The 17,690-nt window shown below is 37.9% G+C and overlaps 1 protein-coding gene across 2 annotated transcripts in view; it reads left to right on the top strand.

Moving 5' to 3' along the window:
- Nucleotides 1–10,286: 10,286 nt before the first annotated feature.
- The window catches only part of dgkab (diacylglycerol kinase, alpha b), a 93,274-nt gene continuing 85,870 nt past the window's right edge, over nt 10,287–17,690 (top strand). For both annotated transcript variants that reach the window (XM_017692733.2, XM_037532244.1), the window contains exons 1-3: nt 10,287–10,447; nt 15,718–15,801; nt 16,837–16,915. In XM_017692733.2, the coding sequence (XP_017548222.1) occupies nt 10,421–10,447; nt 15,718–15,801; nt 16,837–16,915 (190 nt within the window). In that variant the 5' untranslated portion in view covers nt 10,287–10,420. The remainder of the gene's footprint in view (nt 10,448–15,717; nt 15,802–16,836; nt 16,916–17,690) is intronic.

Raw genomic sequence — 17,690 nt, forward strand, 5'->3', positions numbered from 1 at the left:
AAGCTTGTAAAACAGACATTGACCAGACCATCTACCAGAACCTGTATGTATCAGTTTTACAGCAATTTTTTCAGTAAATTGTCCTGACATGGAGCTGCTGCTGCTGCTGTTTTAAATATCTAACAAACTAAGCCAGACCTCTCTGGACTACAGCTCACATTCACAGTCAGTGACATATGTAGAACTCATAGAAGGACTACAGTGATGTTTTTGTTTCAATAAGTTGGTCACTTCCTAAATATGTTGCTAGTTAATGTGACGTGTAAGGCCTTCAGTCCAGCTCCTGAAGTCCTAACCAATGGGAGAGCTCACTTGGCTGCATCTACCCAGATACCACAGAGAAAACAATCCTGATTGGATCATTTTCCATTGTGGATTTCAAGAATTTAACCCTTTTGTTTCTAACAAATGTTGAAATAGGAGCATTACTATGACACTTTCAGTGTTAAAATAATACAATAAAAATGAGCAAACAGAGAGATTTTATTTTACAGAAATCATTAAAAGGAAAGAAAGACATCATTTAAAAAAGTGAAATTATTGACATTTAAGGAATATTAACTTAGAAATCTTAATAGAAATAAAGAACACAAAATGAAGCTTAACAGTAACTAATAACAAACAATATTCATAACATTACAATAAACTTTAAACAGTAACTTTTTTTTTTTTTTGCTTTTTGGTAGTTTAAGTAAAGGCCAACATCTCCTTCTCTCCATCATCCTGATGCCTCCTCCAAGTCTTTGAGTCTTTCAATCTATTTCCTCCTGATCTGGCCCTTTGGTGTCGTGCATGAACTGCACCTCCAGCTTCGGGAGCATAAAGAAGAGGCCGCCGCGGAGCTACAGGTCAAAGCATCAAAGAGGACAATGTACATTCACTGGAGGTAAAGGGATGCACTTTTAACCACACAAGGGTTAAGATGGAAACAGAGTCATTCAGAGTGGTTTGGTGTGAAATGATCACCACCACGGTAAAGAAATCTGAGCCATTTCACACCAAACCACTCTGAATCACTCTGTTTACATCTCAAACACTGAATTAGACAGAAAATTAGAAAAAAATGCCCCATAAAGGTCATCATTTTGACCTCACGTTACCCACTATACATAATAAATACTAATAATACAAACCGTTTTTACCCTGGATTTCCAGCCCCAGTTAACCTTCAATGTCAAGATCTGCATCTCAAACTCCTGGTGCTGATCTGTGACGTTGTCAGAAGAGGTCCTAATGGTTTTTACCTCCTCCTGCTCCTCCGGTGTCCTCATAGAGTCCAGCAGCAGCTCTAGAAGGAGAAAAACACAGTTCAACAACATTTCCATTCAGTTTATGCCCCTCTAGTCCAGGCTAGGCACTGGGCATGGAGACTTTAGGCTCATGTGTGGCTGTTCCACAGTGTCCCATTCTGTTGGTCAGTGCTTTTCTATGGAGATTATAGAAGCTAAGTGGAGGCAACTGAGCTCATGTGTCAGCAATGATTGCACATTAAAGGGGAATTCCACTGATATTTCACATCAAATGGCCGAATTATTCAGAACTTTAAAAAATACAGTGCAGTTCCCCTTTAATGTAGCTAAATGTATTCATTAGAAGGGTGTCTTCAAATTTTTAGACATATAGTCCATATAAACATTATTTCTCACCACTTTTCTCAGGGATGTAGACAGACGTCAGAGTGGTGGTGGTCTGTCCACTCAGATTCATTTCATTTCCCTCCCTGAGAGGCTTATTAGCAGAGCTGATAAATTTCTGGAGAGGCTCGATCAGGGAGACAGGATGAGAGATCACAGGGTGGACGACAGAAAGGGTCTCTACAACAGGAAGCAGCAGTGAAATGTCATGTAGTTGATTTTAATACACAATTACTGCTGATTTTGCTGAATTTAACATACTGGGAAAAATAATGAACTTTTACATGGACCACATTTTTTGTTTTTTCCCTAATATGTCAAATACAGTAAATAAACAGTAAACAGAGCATTAAACTGTGCAGAGCTGTGATCTCTGTAGAGGATGTGTTCACTTATTTTTACAACAACAACATGTAACATGTCCAGAGGTACCCAAACTTTTGCACACAACAGTAACTACACGTCAGATCTGTATTTGTGGTTCTGCTGCTGGTGGATGCTCGCTAGTCAGGTGTGTTACAGCCACAAAATCTTCAAATGTATCCACAGCAGATTTAATACAGCATGTATAACATACCGTTCAGCTCTGTGAGTCTCTCTGACCACGTCCTCTTCCTCATCATCTTCCTCTTCAGCATCATGACCTCACAGTCCTGTAGACGGACACTGACGCTGTGATTAAAGGGGACCTTTATGGTGTTTGTCTCCCTCTCGTTGAGTCTGGTCAGAGTGCTGTGAGGAGTTGTGTTGAGGAGCAGGTCTAGGAGGAGTAAAACCCAATTTAACCACATTTTCATTCACTGCAGTGGAGGTGACCATCAGTATTAGCGCTGTAATACTAAACACTGTTAATATGAACATGCAAACCTATAGAAATATAAATGTGAATGTATGACTGATTCATATTCGTCATTTCTCTATTTTACATTTGCACTGTTTCTTCAACCTCACCATTAATCTGCACTATGATTGGTCGAATGCTGTGAGTAGTTGCTCCACTGATGCTGCAAACTGGGCCAGAAAAACATTTACATTAAAGACAATTACTATACAGTACACTGCAAGAACAATCTAAGCAAGTGAAATGATCTTAAATCTACTTAAAAGATCAAATATTTCTCACTATGAGATTCTTGTGAGAAGACTCTGAGATTATTTAACATATTTCTGGACATTTTTCTACTTTGGAATCATTTTTTGTAGTGAAAGTTTTAAATGGACAGATAATTTTGCACAAAATCATTTGCGTTATTCCCCGAAACAGGTGCAATGATCAGCCAATGGAATAAGACACTGTCAATTAGTAACACTATAGCTAGAAACAATAACATCTCATAATATTCTTACAACAGTCTTGTAATGAGAAATATTAGATATATTGGCTTGATATGCCTAAATGATACCTTGACCAGTGAAATGATCTTATTTCTAGTTAATATATCTTATATCCTTAATATTTGTTGTAAGCTTATTATAAGAATAGTCGCTTTATTCCTTGTTTGAAATGATTTAGGTCAAATTATTTCACTACATTGGCGTATTAGTTTGTTTGTTTCAATCCTGTTTTTTAAAATAAGCAACATTAGCTGCGTCTATATTGTCTCACTCAACAAAGTCACTTATTACAAGAAAAAATGTTTAGAAACAAGTTGAATAATCTTATAATAAGCCTAAAACAGTCTCATGATGAGAAATATTAGATATGTTGGTTTGTGTACTTTCATACACAGCACTGTAATCTCCTGCTTTCTGCTTCACCTTGTTCCTCAACATGGTGGTCAGGCCTCTGAACGTCATGGACGATGTCACTCCAGCTCAGCTGCTCGTCTCTCTCTCTCAAGCGCATCAGCCAATTTCTCTCCATCACTGAAGCACAATCCAGATTAAATTCATCATCTAAACTCTCAGCAGTGATCTTATCAGCTCTGTTAGCTGTGCAGGTGGAGTGGTCAGTGGTGATGAGGGCGAGAGACACTTCTAATGAATAGAGAAAGTGAATAATGAATCAAAGGAACAATGAAAGTCAAGCGTGTGAGCTTCTTAATGTTGATAACAAGAGTGGAAAGCATCACAAACTGCTACCTTGCTCCTCTTTGAGCTTAGTCGCCCATTCGGTCTTAGTCTGTGTCCTGCTGTGGTCAGGCTGGGCTACAGCAGAGCTGTTAGAGTCACTGGATTCCTCCAGCTGCTGCTCCACGTTCTCATCAGAAGCAGTGAAGGTCCACTTCATAACTGCTTCCTGCAGCAGCTCTGATGTGAGAAAGAAAGTGGGTTAAAGACACTTTGTATGTTTACAATTACAGCCTGTAGCTCATCTGCTGAAAAGTTTATCCCCCCCCTCTAGACTGAAACAGTCCTTATGACCACATCGTGAGTGAGCGGAGCTAAACTGTTGTAAGCTGAAAAGGCAGATGTATGGAAATACAATCACAAAAACAATTAACTCAACATCAGTGAAACAGGTGTCTGTATGGACTGGAGACTAAACAGGACAAACACCTGCGTCAAACACCTTTATTTTGAAAAAGTGAGTAAAGCTCAGTTTACTATGATGTTTAAACAGTGGCTGAGTTCTCTTCATTCTCTCTCAGGTTACCTTCAAGCAGCTGCTGAATCAGCTCAGCTTCAGCAGACGCAGCATTGCTGGATTCCTCACAAACTGGAAGACCTGAAACGATGAAATTAGTAGTGTCATTGGTCGTTTATCTGCTTTAAAGTATCAATTATGAACTCTTATTTTATCATGCATTCCTGGCTGAACCTACTGAGCAGATCTGCTGCCACACAGTCCTTCTCCTCCTCCTCCTTCAGCAACATCTCCTCCTCTGTTCTTTTTATAATGTTCTCCAGCTCTGCCTTCTGCTCCTCCACCACAGCTGGGCTCTCCACACTGACCTCCTCCTCCACAGCTGTGCTCTCCACACTAACCCCCTTCAGGACCTCAGCATCCTCCATAACCTTCCTCTCCTCCTCGATATCCAACACCTGCTGCTTCTCTTCTTTCTTCTTCTCCATGATCATCACCACCACAATTCTGATCTTTTTCTTGCTCTTCTTCTCAGACTTCAGCTCCTCCATGACCTTCTGCAGCTGGATCTTCTCCTCCTCCACCACAGCTGTCTCCACATTGAGCTCCTCCAGCAGGATCTCTTTATTCTTCTTCTCATTGTCCTCAATTTTCACCTCCTCCTCTACATCCTGCTCCTCCTGCTTCTCCTCTTCCTTCATCTGTTTATGTTAGAATTGATGTTCAGATTATTTTACTGTATTTAAAGCTGACTGACTGCTCAGTGCTGATTTCCACACCTGCTGAACACTGAAAAACCACAATGACCAGTTTCAAAAAAGAGACTTAATCTTGTTTTACTTAGTTTAGGACTTTATTAGCTGTTCTGTTTGTGTTTTTACATTTTCATATATAACAGATTAAAATTATGAATAATTTCATTTTTATTTCTTGTTATCCTTTTTAAATGTTCTTGTTTATTTGTATTTCTTTCTTTACTTTTTTCTTCAGAATCTCTGTACATCTTCACTCTCATAAATGAAGAATTTACATTCACACCAAATCTTGAATTATTCATAGCAAATACTAAATAATTTAATGTAGTTTATAACCAAATCAGAGTAGTTATTGAGTAATTAAAAGGAAATATTGAGTAATTAATAGTACTTAATGAATAATTCATGTTATAAAACGGATGGTTTTGGTCCTAAAATCTGATTGGCTGAGCCGTGTTCGTAGCCGTTGTAAAATCATGGGGATGTGCACAGCTATGACCGCCTCACAGCAACTGAACTCTGTATTACTGCACCACGATATGAAAAAACCCTTGTGCTGTTAATGGAATAATCTCTGACTGTAATGCTGCTCACATGCACCACCGAGTTATCGACCTGTATTTTGTTTAAATTGAGCATCTGGGAACTTATGATCTTAACTAGAACTAGGCTGGTCAGCTAGACTCGCTCTGATGATTTGGTGACCAAAATGTATTTAATATTAATAATAATGTAATTTATTATTTATTTTTTTATTGTATTTTTTTGTTGATGCCATTTTATAAAAGCAATAAGCCACTCGATGCTGTGCGTTACTGCGTTTTATATTACAGTAAAGGAAGTTTAGAGCTCAACACAATGATACAATCACAGTAACGCACAGCCTCTCGGGGCTTATTGCTTTAGTAGATACTGAATAGTTCACAGTAGATACTGACTAATTCATAGTTAACACTGAATAATTCATAATTGATACTGAACTCTCCTCAGCTCTCACCTCCTCAGAATCATGCACCTCCTGTTGCTCTTCACCTTTCATCTCCATTATTACCTCCTCCTCCTCCTTTAACATTTGATTCTCCTCCTCAACAACAGTCTCTGTCTCCTTCACGCCTCCCTCCTTCTGCACCACCACCAGCTTCTCAACCTGCTCCTCCTCATATCCTCTCTCCTTCTTCTTCCTCCTCCTCCATTTCTTTTCACGTCCTGCTTTATTCAGCTGACGTGTTTCGTTTGGTTCGTCTTCGTCCACTTGCGGCCAAAAGCAGCAGAACAGCATTTTGTCTGCAGTTTGTGTCGATGTCCAGCAGCCAAATGACAACAGTCTGAGTTCCTCTCAGTGCTAAAGTTCTAAAATGTGTCTGTGACATCACTCATTTAAAGTGTTCTCACAAACAAGCTTCTTTGAAAGACATTAGTTACTGTTGCCACATATTGAACGTCATGGAATTCTAAGTTGCTCTTATTGGAGTATATGGACAATAAACACTGAGGAACCCTCACTGTATACATACATACAAATAGCTGTTCAAATGACATGTTCTGTTGATTTTCTAAGAGATAAAAAGTTCAGGTGTCCAGTCAAGTGGTCTTTATTTTTATTTATCTGTATAATTTGTATAAATTGGAGTGAAATGTGGTCCTTTAGGCAACAATCACACAACAGCAGCACATTATACCGAACCACACGGAGTGAAGAGACACAACAGAATGAAACAAGTCCAGAATATACAATAAATACACAAGACAGTAAATATCAAATGACAACACAACATGTGTAAATGAGAGTTAGATACACTCTTAAAAAGATGGTTCTTCAAGATTTCTTTAGTAAAATTTATTTTATTGTTAGAAGTCATTGACATGGATCAGCAATAGTAGACTTTTGCTGCTATATGGAACAAATTTTTCAAAATTGCATGACAGAGGAAACAGTGATTCAGAGTGGTTTGGTGTAAAGTTATAGACTCATTTTATTTCCTATTCAAAACCACCAGTAAACCTGCATGTGTTTCTGAGTTTTTCATGTAATGATGATGTTGGTAAAATAGTGGCGGATCTGAAAAATTATGGTTTGTTTTTGGAGTAATATGCCTTACAAGACCCTGCATGAACCATAAATAGCTTTTTAAAAATATGTTTTGGGCTGAAATCTTATCGCAAAACAATTAAAACAGTGTCTCGGACATCAGGCATTGTATTCATAATCATTTCATGTAGTAATTTTCTGTGGGGGAGCTTTTTGAGGTGGATGTCTGGTTCCTATCACCACCACTGTGAACAATTCTGACAGTAGAACAGAGCATTTCATACTACACCACTGACCAGACTGACTCTGTTTACATTTTAACCATTTGAGAAAAGATGAATTCAGTCACGCCTCCGTTAAATGGCACAAGAGAACCCCTCCAGCAGAAACTGTGAGATCAAGTTGACGAGTGATTGTTATTAATGGTGTCACAGTGCAAGGTTGGTCCAGATATTCAGCAGTAAGGTTGGGGAACTATAATGCCAAAAACAGTAGCTGCAAGTGAGAAGTGCTCACTTTGAAAAAGGCATGTGGCTCCAAAATAAACATCTGTATTAATGCATTCTGAGCTACAAAAAATGGCTCATCCGTTGGCCCGTGTTGCTCTTTACAGGGCAGAACTCTGGTCCTCATTCTCCAATATCTTCCTACATTTTTTTGTAAATGTGTTCTTGATTAAGGTCCTAAGAAAAAGTCTACATCAGATTCATGATGTGTTCTTAAACCACAGAACTGTTCTCACATTTGTGTTCTTAACTGTGCGTATATTCTGTTCTAACCTAAGAACAAATCCCAAATAAGAAACACTGGTTAATGTCAGAATCATCTGGAAACTGCGTGTGTTTTAAGAAGAAACTTTATCTCACAGTTGGTCAATGAGGCCCAATGCAAGTGATGCACTGAATTAAAAAGCATATTCAACTGAGGACAGTATGACTGAGACACTGCCCAAGTATCGTTTGACTGTAGTTTGTTTTGGAATTATTTAACGTCTCGGGATGGTGAATTTGCACATAAAAACATTTATTCCTGAGGAAATGTCAGTGTGATGGTGTCTTTGAAGGCTATTTTGGGCTGAAGACTGGCGGCTGGTTCGGTGCTTTTTGAATTCTTGTGCTTGAGGCCGATTGCTGTTGCTGTAAAAGTCAAAAATATAAGCTGCACATTAGATGTCATTCCTAGGATGAAAAGTATTCATGTCATACTGATGGCAGGTTTAATAACAGCTTTAATAGCTTTCCTAATCTTCATCACTCAGTAACCAGAAGTTAGCTGGAGCATTGCTGTTGATTCTTACTGGCCACAGATTGTCTGGCCTGTTCATTTTCTTTGATCTGTTGGATGGACAAAATGACAATAATTAGCCAACTCAAACATTTTTGACAAATATATGAATTAATTTTACAGGCCACTGTAAAAAATGGCTCATCAGATTAACCTAAACATGACTACATGGGTTAACAAGTAACTGAACTAGTTTTATTTAACTTTAACAAATTACACTGATTGAAAGAAATGCTTATTCAAAGCCCTTATGTTGAGTAAAAGTAGTTCATTTTCTCATAACCAGATGAAGGACTTTTTTTAGGCTGACCTGACGATCCATTTTTTACAGCGTACAGAAAAATCACAGGGTTGAACTAACTTACAGCTGAATCTCCTCTTGCAGAGACTAACAGGGGGCCGAAGCTTCTGTCTCCTGGTTTACTGCATCACTGTGGGCTGAATTACTGGACGTAGAAATTAGACACATGAAACATTTCCTGTGTTGTAGAAAAGTCAGGCAAGAGTGTAGAATGTATGCAATATGTATAATATGTGTAATATTACATATTAATGTAATTTATGTATTTTTGGACTTTTTTTCTTCAGAGACCTCAATTGTTTCAACCATTTGTTCGTTCTGGATATAATAATGTAAATCAGTGTTTATGCTCTGTGCTAGAAAAGCTCTTTGTTATTATTTATTTATATTTCAGGAGCCATCATGCAGAAGTCCAGGTAGTTCCAAGAGTTCAGAAACTTCTTCATGCAACTGTATGTGCGGCAAACTCAGAAGACTGGGAAGAAGAACATTTTTGCCTCTTATTACGTTGGTGATAAATATATATATTCAGTATACTGGATGCTGAATTTTATATGTGTCGCTGTAAAAAACTACCAACAATAACTGTTTTGGTCTTTCAAGACTCGTTATTAAAGGCTAATCATTCCTTATCAGTTTTCTCCCAACTGCAGTGTCCATAGCACCCTCAGCTTACCAGTTGCATTTGTGTCTGATTAATCTCACACAGTTGGATGTTAAAGTTTTGCACTACCTCTAAGCAACTACCTAAAAGATCGCATGCTATATTTAACTCAGTAACCCAAGAGAACGTGTCATATTTCACAAGTTTATTTAATCATTTTATGAGCAAACCATGACATAATAGTAACCTGACCTGCCAACAGGCTATAGCTATCTAACAGGCTAACTAAGCACTTTTGGAAATATTCAGTTACAGAGTTTAAGTTTAAATTTAATGAAGTCTAGAACATTGTTTGATAAAAAATGCTTTGAACTTTTATTCAATCACTGAAGTTAATTTATCAGGAAATGCAGGTTTTACTGTAAAAAAGACATGTATAAAAACTCATTGTGACATCTTAATTCAACTTTACTTCCATCCATTTTCTAAGCCACTTCACCCTCAGGGTCGCAGGGGGGTGCTGGAGCCTATCCCAGCGGTCATCGGGTGGAAGGCAGGATACACCCTGGACAGGTCACCAGTCCATCGTAGGGCAGACAGACATAATCATTCACACACTCACACCTAGGGGCAATGTAGCATATCTTTTGACTGTGGGAGGAAACCGGAGAACCCGGACGAAACCCACACAGACATGGGGGAGAACATGCAAACTCCACACAGAGAGGACCCCGGTCACCCAGGCCCTCCTCACTGTGAGGCGACAGCGCTTCCCACCACGCCACTGTGCCGCCTTCAACTTTACTTATAGGAATTATATATTAACATGTAAAATGGTACTGATGCAACTCTTTTTCATTATGATAATGTATCATAAATACTGTAATAATTGTGACCCAAATGAAATTTAATTACAATTAAAAATGAAATAGTTATGCTAACATTAATATGGCAAACCGTTTCATATTTTATATTTCATGTTTTTTTGATCTTAGGAGTTAAGTAAGTGATCTGGACTGAGGAGGGTAAGTGAGATCATTTCTAAAGTCTACCAACAGATGGCGCTGCTGAACGAGCTCCGCGCTGCTGTCGTTCCGCCGCCGTCCCTGCAGGCGGGCACTGAGGATCCTGAGCGCTTCTGCTGCTCAGAGCAATAAACACGGCGGTGCGTATGGACGAGCAGCCAGCCTTTCCCTGAATAACTGTCACAAATAAAACCACACAGTATTCTCGCCTCACGCTATTCTGGCCTGATGAAGGAGCTTCGCCCTGACTGATCTGGGGAGATGGGAATACTAAGCATAACAGACCAGGTAATTCGGAGAAAGCGCGAATTTGACATTTGCGCCGCATTTTCTGCTCCTCTGCTTTCTTTATCCCAGCTTGTCAAACGGGGCGGGTTTGGTGGTTAGCTAGCTCGGTTAGCACAGCTAGCCAGTGGCCTGCAACGGGACATCACTTGGTTTTTTTTTTTTACCCCCGAGCACTTATTTTTTTCATACGTTAGACATTTTGCCTATGAGCAGATTAAACGCTGGTGTATATGATCCCATGTTTGTGTTAAAATATTGCTGCATTCATAAGAAGCTGGCAATTTGGCGTTGGCTAGCGTTACCTGTCTAAACAATTACATCAGCGAGCACAGTAGCGTTAGTACTATACTAGCTGTTAGCTAGCTGGCTCTATCAGACATTTAAGCTGTCCAGCTCGCATCCTGATAGCACTAAAATAGACGGAATTAACTTACGTCTTTGTTTTAGTTCTTGCTGTGTTAAAGCTTAATTAGCTAGCTGTAGACATTTTCCAAGGCTTCGCCTAAAATTAGCAGCTACACGTAACAACTGGGCTAACATTAGCTAGCTTAGCATAGAGGAGCCTGGCGTATTTGCAGCCTGGCAAATTTACGTGTACGTTATTTAGTTAGCTAGCTGGATATTTCTACGTCTTTGGATGCCGTAGGACACTGTGTGAGTTACTTCTGCTTTTGGTTGCAGTTCTACTCCGTTTTGTTAGAAATTGGTATCTTATTCGACACATTCTCATTGGAATTTTCCGCTCCACCTTAAATGGCGCAGCGCTTGTACAGACGCTTGGAATGTAACTGCTGCACAATTTAAGCCATTTAAGGTGGGACGGAAAAGTCCAGGAAGAAGTCAGGTTCGGCTTCGTGCTTGGTACCTAATTTTGCTAACGTTAGTATTTTTTTTTATCTGTAAGTAATGGAGAAACATTTTTCATCTCCACTTAATATCTAAACAGGAGTAAGTTGTCCAGAACAAATAAATTCTGGTCTGTGCTTGCTGAGAATGTTGGTGTGTGCCTCTGCTTTAAACTGCTGGACATGCACTTAATAACACTTAAACTGTGTTGCACATAACTACTGTCTGTGCCATAAATCCTCTGAATAAGAACCTCTCCCACTTTCCTCTACTGTAGTCAGTGCAGATATGCACTTTAACTTGTTGCAATGTACATATCTGATAAATGTGTTTACAATCATAATTTATATTTACTGTTTCATTCTCTACATACTGTCTATATGTACCTCAGCACTCCAGAACTATACTGTATTGTCTGTGTGCTCCCATTGCATGTCCTTTTTCTTGCAGTTTGTTTTTGTGCTGTCTGTTTTATGTTTACATATAGCACATCTTTTTCTATATTCACTTCATCTGATTTTACACCTGGTTCTTGGTAGATAAAGAATCTGATTCTGGTTAATGGAAAAGCACATGGCTGGCATATTTGTCAGACAAGTAGGTAATTTGGCATGGAAGCAGCCATGTGGATATACTAAATATAAGATACTAATGTGTCTCGGAAGGGCATGGAAAAACTGTTTTATTGTGTTTTTAGTGATAGTTGTATCGCAGCGATAAGTAAATCCTGACATCCGTTTGACACTGGCCAGATTAAAGGAAGGGAAAGGGAAATTCCACCACGTGCCTAAATGTCTAATTCCATGAAAATTACATGTTCAGACCCACCAGTGGACCTACACTGTCTCCTGAGTTTTTCTGTGTTACATAGATGATGGTAAAATAGTGGTAAATCTGCAGGAATAAGTTTTCTTTGGGGACTGTTTTGCCTCGCATTGCTCTGCATGTATCCCTCCACCATGATTGGGTAAAACTACATCTAAGGCCAAAATCTTATCACAAATGTTTCATAAAACAATGTCTCAGACAACAGTGTACAGTTGTGTACAGTGTTCTGACTCTGTTCACAACAGTTTCTGTAGAACAGAGAATTTCACATCAGACCACTCTGAATGACTTTATTTCTTGGCCATTTAATTCTGCAGAAATTTTGAAAAATTGGTGCAATTCCGCTTTAATTATACAGTTTTATGGCAGCAATAAGTAAATTCTGAAGTCCCTTTGAGACTGGCCATCTTAAAGGGAAATTCTTCCTTTTTCATAAATGCTGAGATGTAGACAGTCATTCAGAGTGGTTTTATGTAAAATGGTTAATGGTAGAGACCAGATTTCTTTACAGTGGTGGTGATAGGAACCAGGGGTCGCCATGACTACAACACAAAAATAGCAATTTAATTTGCTATCTAAAACTTCCAGTGAACCTACATGTGTTTTCTTCCAAGAGTCTTATTTGCAGTGGTGGTGGTGATGGATGGGGGGGGGGGGGGGGGGGGGCTATTGGTAAATCTATAAAATGTGTTTTCTTTGGGTACTACTTTGTCTTACAAATGTCCAAAATCTTTTCAAAAGCTATTGTTAAATAGTGTCTCAGACATCTGCCAGCATATTCATAAGTATTTCACTTTCTGTGAAGGAGCTTTTAGAGGATTTAATATGTTTGTCTAGTAACCTATAGACATAGAAAGTTTGTGCAATTCTTCTTTACTGCAAATTGTACTGCCTGCAGTAAATTACCTGAACCACAGCACAGCAGCTGTTCTTTATTCAGCCAACCTGCATATATATAGTATTTAGTGTTTTTTTAGCAGTTAAGTTTTATTTTCGCATGTTTGGATTCTTTCTTCAGTAACTTGTAAACAGTGGACTAAAAAGAAGTTAACACATAAATGATCATTAGCAGCCAAGGCAGTCAGCTTCCATTTAGCTTGTGTCTGAAATTAGTGTGGAACACGTTAATTTCTGTGTACTGTTGGAATCGAAAACTAAGTGTAGGCAGTAGTTCATGTGAGATCACCCTCATAATCATGAGAGACATAATCTCTCATTGGTAAAGTAAAAATGTAAAATTTCCATCCACATTCATGATGTATTCAATGGCATCAAACATGCCACAGTCTACATGGGTGTCTCTTTCATTGCTTTTGTCCATGATACATTTTTACAACCTCCTCCACCGTTGCCATGTTTGTTGTTGTCACAATCGTTTCTCAGTGCTTACCCCTGTATTTAAATTTAAGGATATTCTTGTTAAAGTCACTTAAATGTTGTCCCAGGAGTGATGCAGCTGGACCCCCTACAGAGGACTGGTTTCTGAACTTGCCACCTTTTTCACCACTTATGAGTTTTAATGTCTGTACATGTTACAATCTTATCAGCCAACTCAAAAAACATAAAGATGTGTTGAATGTTCTGTGGTGATAACAACAGAATTTTACTTTACCTGCTACCTATTAGCTTGATAGCTAATCCTTCAGTTCCTGAACATGAACAGGCCGTGGCACCTACCAAATTCATAGAAAACGTGACTTAATGGGCCATAAATAAATCAAATGACGACTTTGTGAACACAGAACAGTGCTTTTGTTCCACTGCCACTCTAAACAAATGGCAAGCCTTTTTTTTTTTTTTTTTTTTTTTTTTTTTTTTTTTTTTTTTTTTTTTTTTTTTTTTTTTTTTTTTTGGTGTAAACTCGGTGTGCACACTGTCGCTCAGACATGAGTGAGAACCACCACCTTAAACAATACAGTGGCATACAAACATCTCAGGCTCTTTATGCTACTAATTAAATGTTCAAAGGGTAAAATCTTTTTTTATCGTTTCATACAGTAGGATTTATAGTGGTACCTCACAATAAAAAACACTTATTCTGTTATAAGGATAAACAGATTGTTCAATACTGTTGAATGATAACACCAGATAATGTGTTGAATTAAAGGCATGTGTGAGCAATGATAGTAATATTTCAGAATCATAAACATCAGATTCCTTCAGTTTTCACCACCTTCAGACCGATTTTGATATTTGAAGATTAAAAAATCGGATATATCCAAAATATATGCCAATATAATTTTTTTAAAGAAATGCGTAACATTAAACAAAGATTTTTTCTAACATTTATTTTGTGTAATTATTTAAAAAGCCTCACCATGATAACATAATGCAGTTTAACTTAGGGATTTCACGCTGTCACTTTATCATTTAAAGAATTTAATGATTAACTGGATTACATGCAGGGGCATCTAAACATGGCATGTTATTCATAACTATACTGGCCCTCACAGCATATCAGTGCGCTCTGTACTCTTGACAAAATAATGCAATTGCAATACACACACTAACCATTTCAAAGAGAAGGTAGATAACTTTGTCTACCAAGCCTTGTTAGATATTTGATTAGATACTGGATAAGTGGGTTTTCTGTTCACAGTTTCTTGTTTGTTCTTGTTACTACTGGTTAATTACTGGTGTAACTGCCACACTGTTTATGATGGAACGGAAAAATTCAAGCAAGAAGCTGGCCAATAAGAAGCTGTCTTCAGCTTCGACATGTAAGCTGAATAAGTTAAACACTGTAGTTTAACCACTCAATAACGTTAGTTGTTTTTCACTGATAAACATCCACAAATCTAGCAAGTGTTAGAACCTAATTTAGCAATGAACAACATTTTAAGCTGCTGTAAGCAATGTTGCCAGAAAACTTTTCAAAGTGACGAGCTAGGGAGAAAAGATTGGACCGTTGGTTGTTTACTCGCTAGAACTGACAGACTGTTTTATAAATAAATCTACAGTCAAGTTTGTCTGCTGCTTGGCCACAACACTCAACACCCAATTATTAGGTACACATGTTCAATTGCTTGTTAACTCAAACAGCTAATCAGCCAATCACATGGCTGCAACTCATTTTGCATTGCATTTACATGCATTTAGGCATGTAGACCAGGTCAAGACAACTTGCTGAAGTGCAGACCGAGCAACAGAATGGGGAAGAAAGGTGACTTAAGTGACTTTGAACGTGGCATGGTTGTTGGTGCCAGATGGGCTGGTCTGAGTATTTCAGAAACTGCTGATCTGCTGGGATTTTCAGTCACAGTTTTATGTAAAGTATTACACTTTTGTTTCACGTTACTTCAACAAACGCCGGCATGGCTGACATGAATTTTGCCAGGCTTCTTTAGGTTAAGAAGAGAAGTGATGGGGACATTTCTTGTATTAATTAAGTATTTCATGTGACAAATATGAACTTTCTGTAGCACTACTCTGTTGCTCTGAGCTGGACAAAATGGACAAAAAAGTTATCAGTCTTTTGTATCATATCTATTTCCAGTATGTACAGGAACATTTAGCTTTGCACAAAATTAAAGACATTGTGTTGTTTCTGGTCAGTTGTTTAAACTTATATACAACATGAATATTTTCTCTTTCAGACACCCCTGGTCCAGGCAATATTCAGCCGAAATGCAGAAGAGGTGAAGTTTTTATTGCACAAGAAAGATGACGTTAATGCACTGGTAGGTGATCACACAGTCAGCTCAGTTATTGTGAAGTGCATTTAAAAAGTGAAATATGTACTGGGAGTGGAGCACAATCAAAAACATATTCCCATTATGAAATATCAATCATCAATGGAACCAGACTTTTCCATTTTATGGCGTTTCTTTTGGTCCATTTATCATGAAATATCAACACAATGTAAAGACCAACCGGCATGTTCAAATCATGTCAGAAAACATGACAACTCCATAATAGTTGGGACAGTCTGTGAAATTAAAAAAAAAACAAAACAAAACAAAGCAGTAATTACTAAATTCAGTTTGACTTGTATTAGATTGAGAAGAGGTCAGTATTTAAGAATTCAGTAAAGTATTTGCACAGCTTCTATGTCTGTTATCATAAAGACTTGTTCATTAAGTTTTTTGTTTGTTTCTCTGATTTTAATGTCAATAGCTCTTAAAAGCAACTGCACAGGCTGTCACTGAAGATAGTCTGAAGAGGCACGCATATAAAAATTAATGTACAAAAGCCAGGCCGATTATATGACACTGAGTAAAGACAGCAATATGATGATAAATAGCCATGATAACTTCATTGAACCACTAATTTAATACAGCTTTAATGGTTTCTCAAAATTTCACAAAATTAGCTATTAAAAATGAAAAACTTTGGACTCAATTTGCTGATACCTGCAGAGATTCTGATAATGCATGTTTAATTTTTCTCCAGTCAGCAACAGAGCTTTTATTGGAAGTATTTCTGAAGGCTTACCTTTTGGCTTTTTCAGTGTTGTGGAATCGTTGAAATGCTTTGCACACCATACTTTTGTTTATTTAAACCTATTTTTATTTTGTGGCCTTAAGAAACACTCTTTTAGTTGTCCAAATAATCAGTCAGTTACTTGATTACTGTTGCAGTCAGTTGTGACGGTCTTGCTGCTGTCTGATTCTCAAACGTTAAAGGACAAATTTTTAATATTAATATTGCACAAATGTTTAGATAAGATGCAAAGGGTCACAGAAAATGTTAACCGATGTCTGTTTTTGTTGAAGGACCAAGAACGCCGTACCCCTTTGCATGCTGCTGCTTGTTTGGGTGATGTCCGCATCATGGACCTCCTCATCAAATCAGGTACAATCAGAATGTCACTTTATCTGTATTTCACAGCCAGTGTGTGTTTCTTGTCAGTAAAATGTAATATCAAAGGGGTAAAAATCTCTTTGTAAATTAAAAAAAAAAAAAAGTACAAATGAAGTAGACCACCCAACATTCAACCAGTCAGGACAAGGAGGTGCATCAGCTTTCCTGTTGCTGTTACATTTACCCGTGTCTCTGAGAATACCTAAAATTTTTGGCCACCAAAAATGTATTGAAAAGTCGTTTGTGAAATCTTAGTTTAACATTTCATTGTAGTTCTGTTTATTTCTGTTAGATTTTTTTTGGCTGTTTTGAAAGATTACAGGGCTACAGTGTCAAACTAAGAATGTACAGAAAGGAAAAGGTACTTTTCCAGGTAAAAAGGTTACAAATACAAATTGGAGATGGAAACAAAAACTTTCCATTTCTATTATGTCAAATATATTTTTTCGATTAATGAAATCAATTAATGAAAACTTTGCTGACAAAGTTTAGACAGTTGAAACCAGCTGCTGGGGAGCCAAAATCACATTTTTTAATGTATTTTTTTTTTACTCACATGGAGTTTGCACAAAACGCAGGTGGAAGCAGCTACTGTTCAGGCTGAATATCAAGAAAAGGAATGACACATAAAAACTTCTCTGTTACAGGTTTAATACCGTGATACCCTGCTCGATACACAGAACAGCAACAGAAGCAGAAAGGAAACGATCTGTAGATTTATGGAAATGTTAAAATAATTTACAAATGACAGCCAAAGTGCAGAACT

The sequence above is a fragment of the Pygocentrus nattereri genome, chromosome 21, assembly GCF_015220715.1.
Source record: "Pygocentrus nattereri isolate fPygNat1 chromosome 21, fPygNat1.pri, whole genome shotgun sequence".
Lineage (NCBI taxonomy): Eukaryota > Metazoa > Chordata > Actinopteri > Characiformes > Serrasalmidae > Pygocentrus > Pygocentrus nattereri.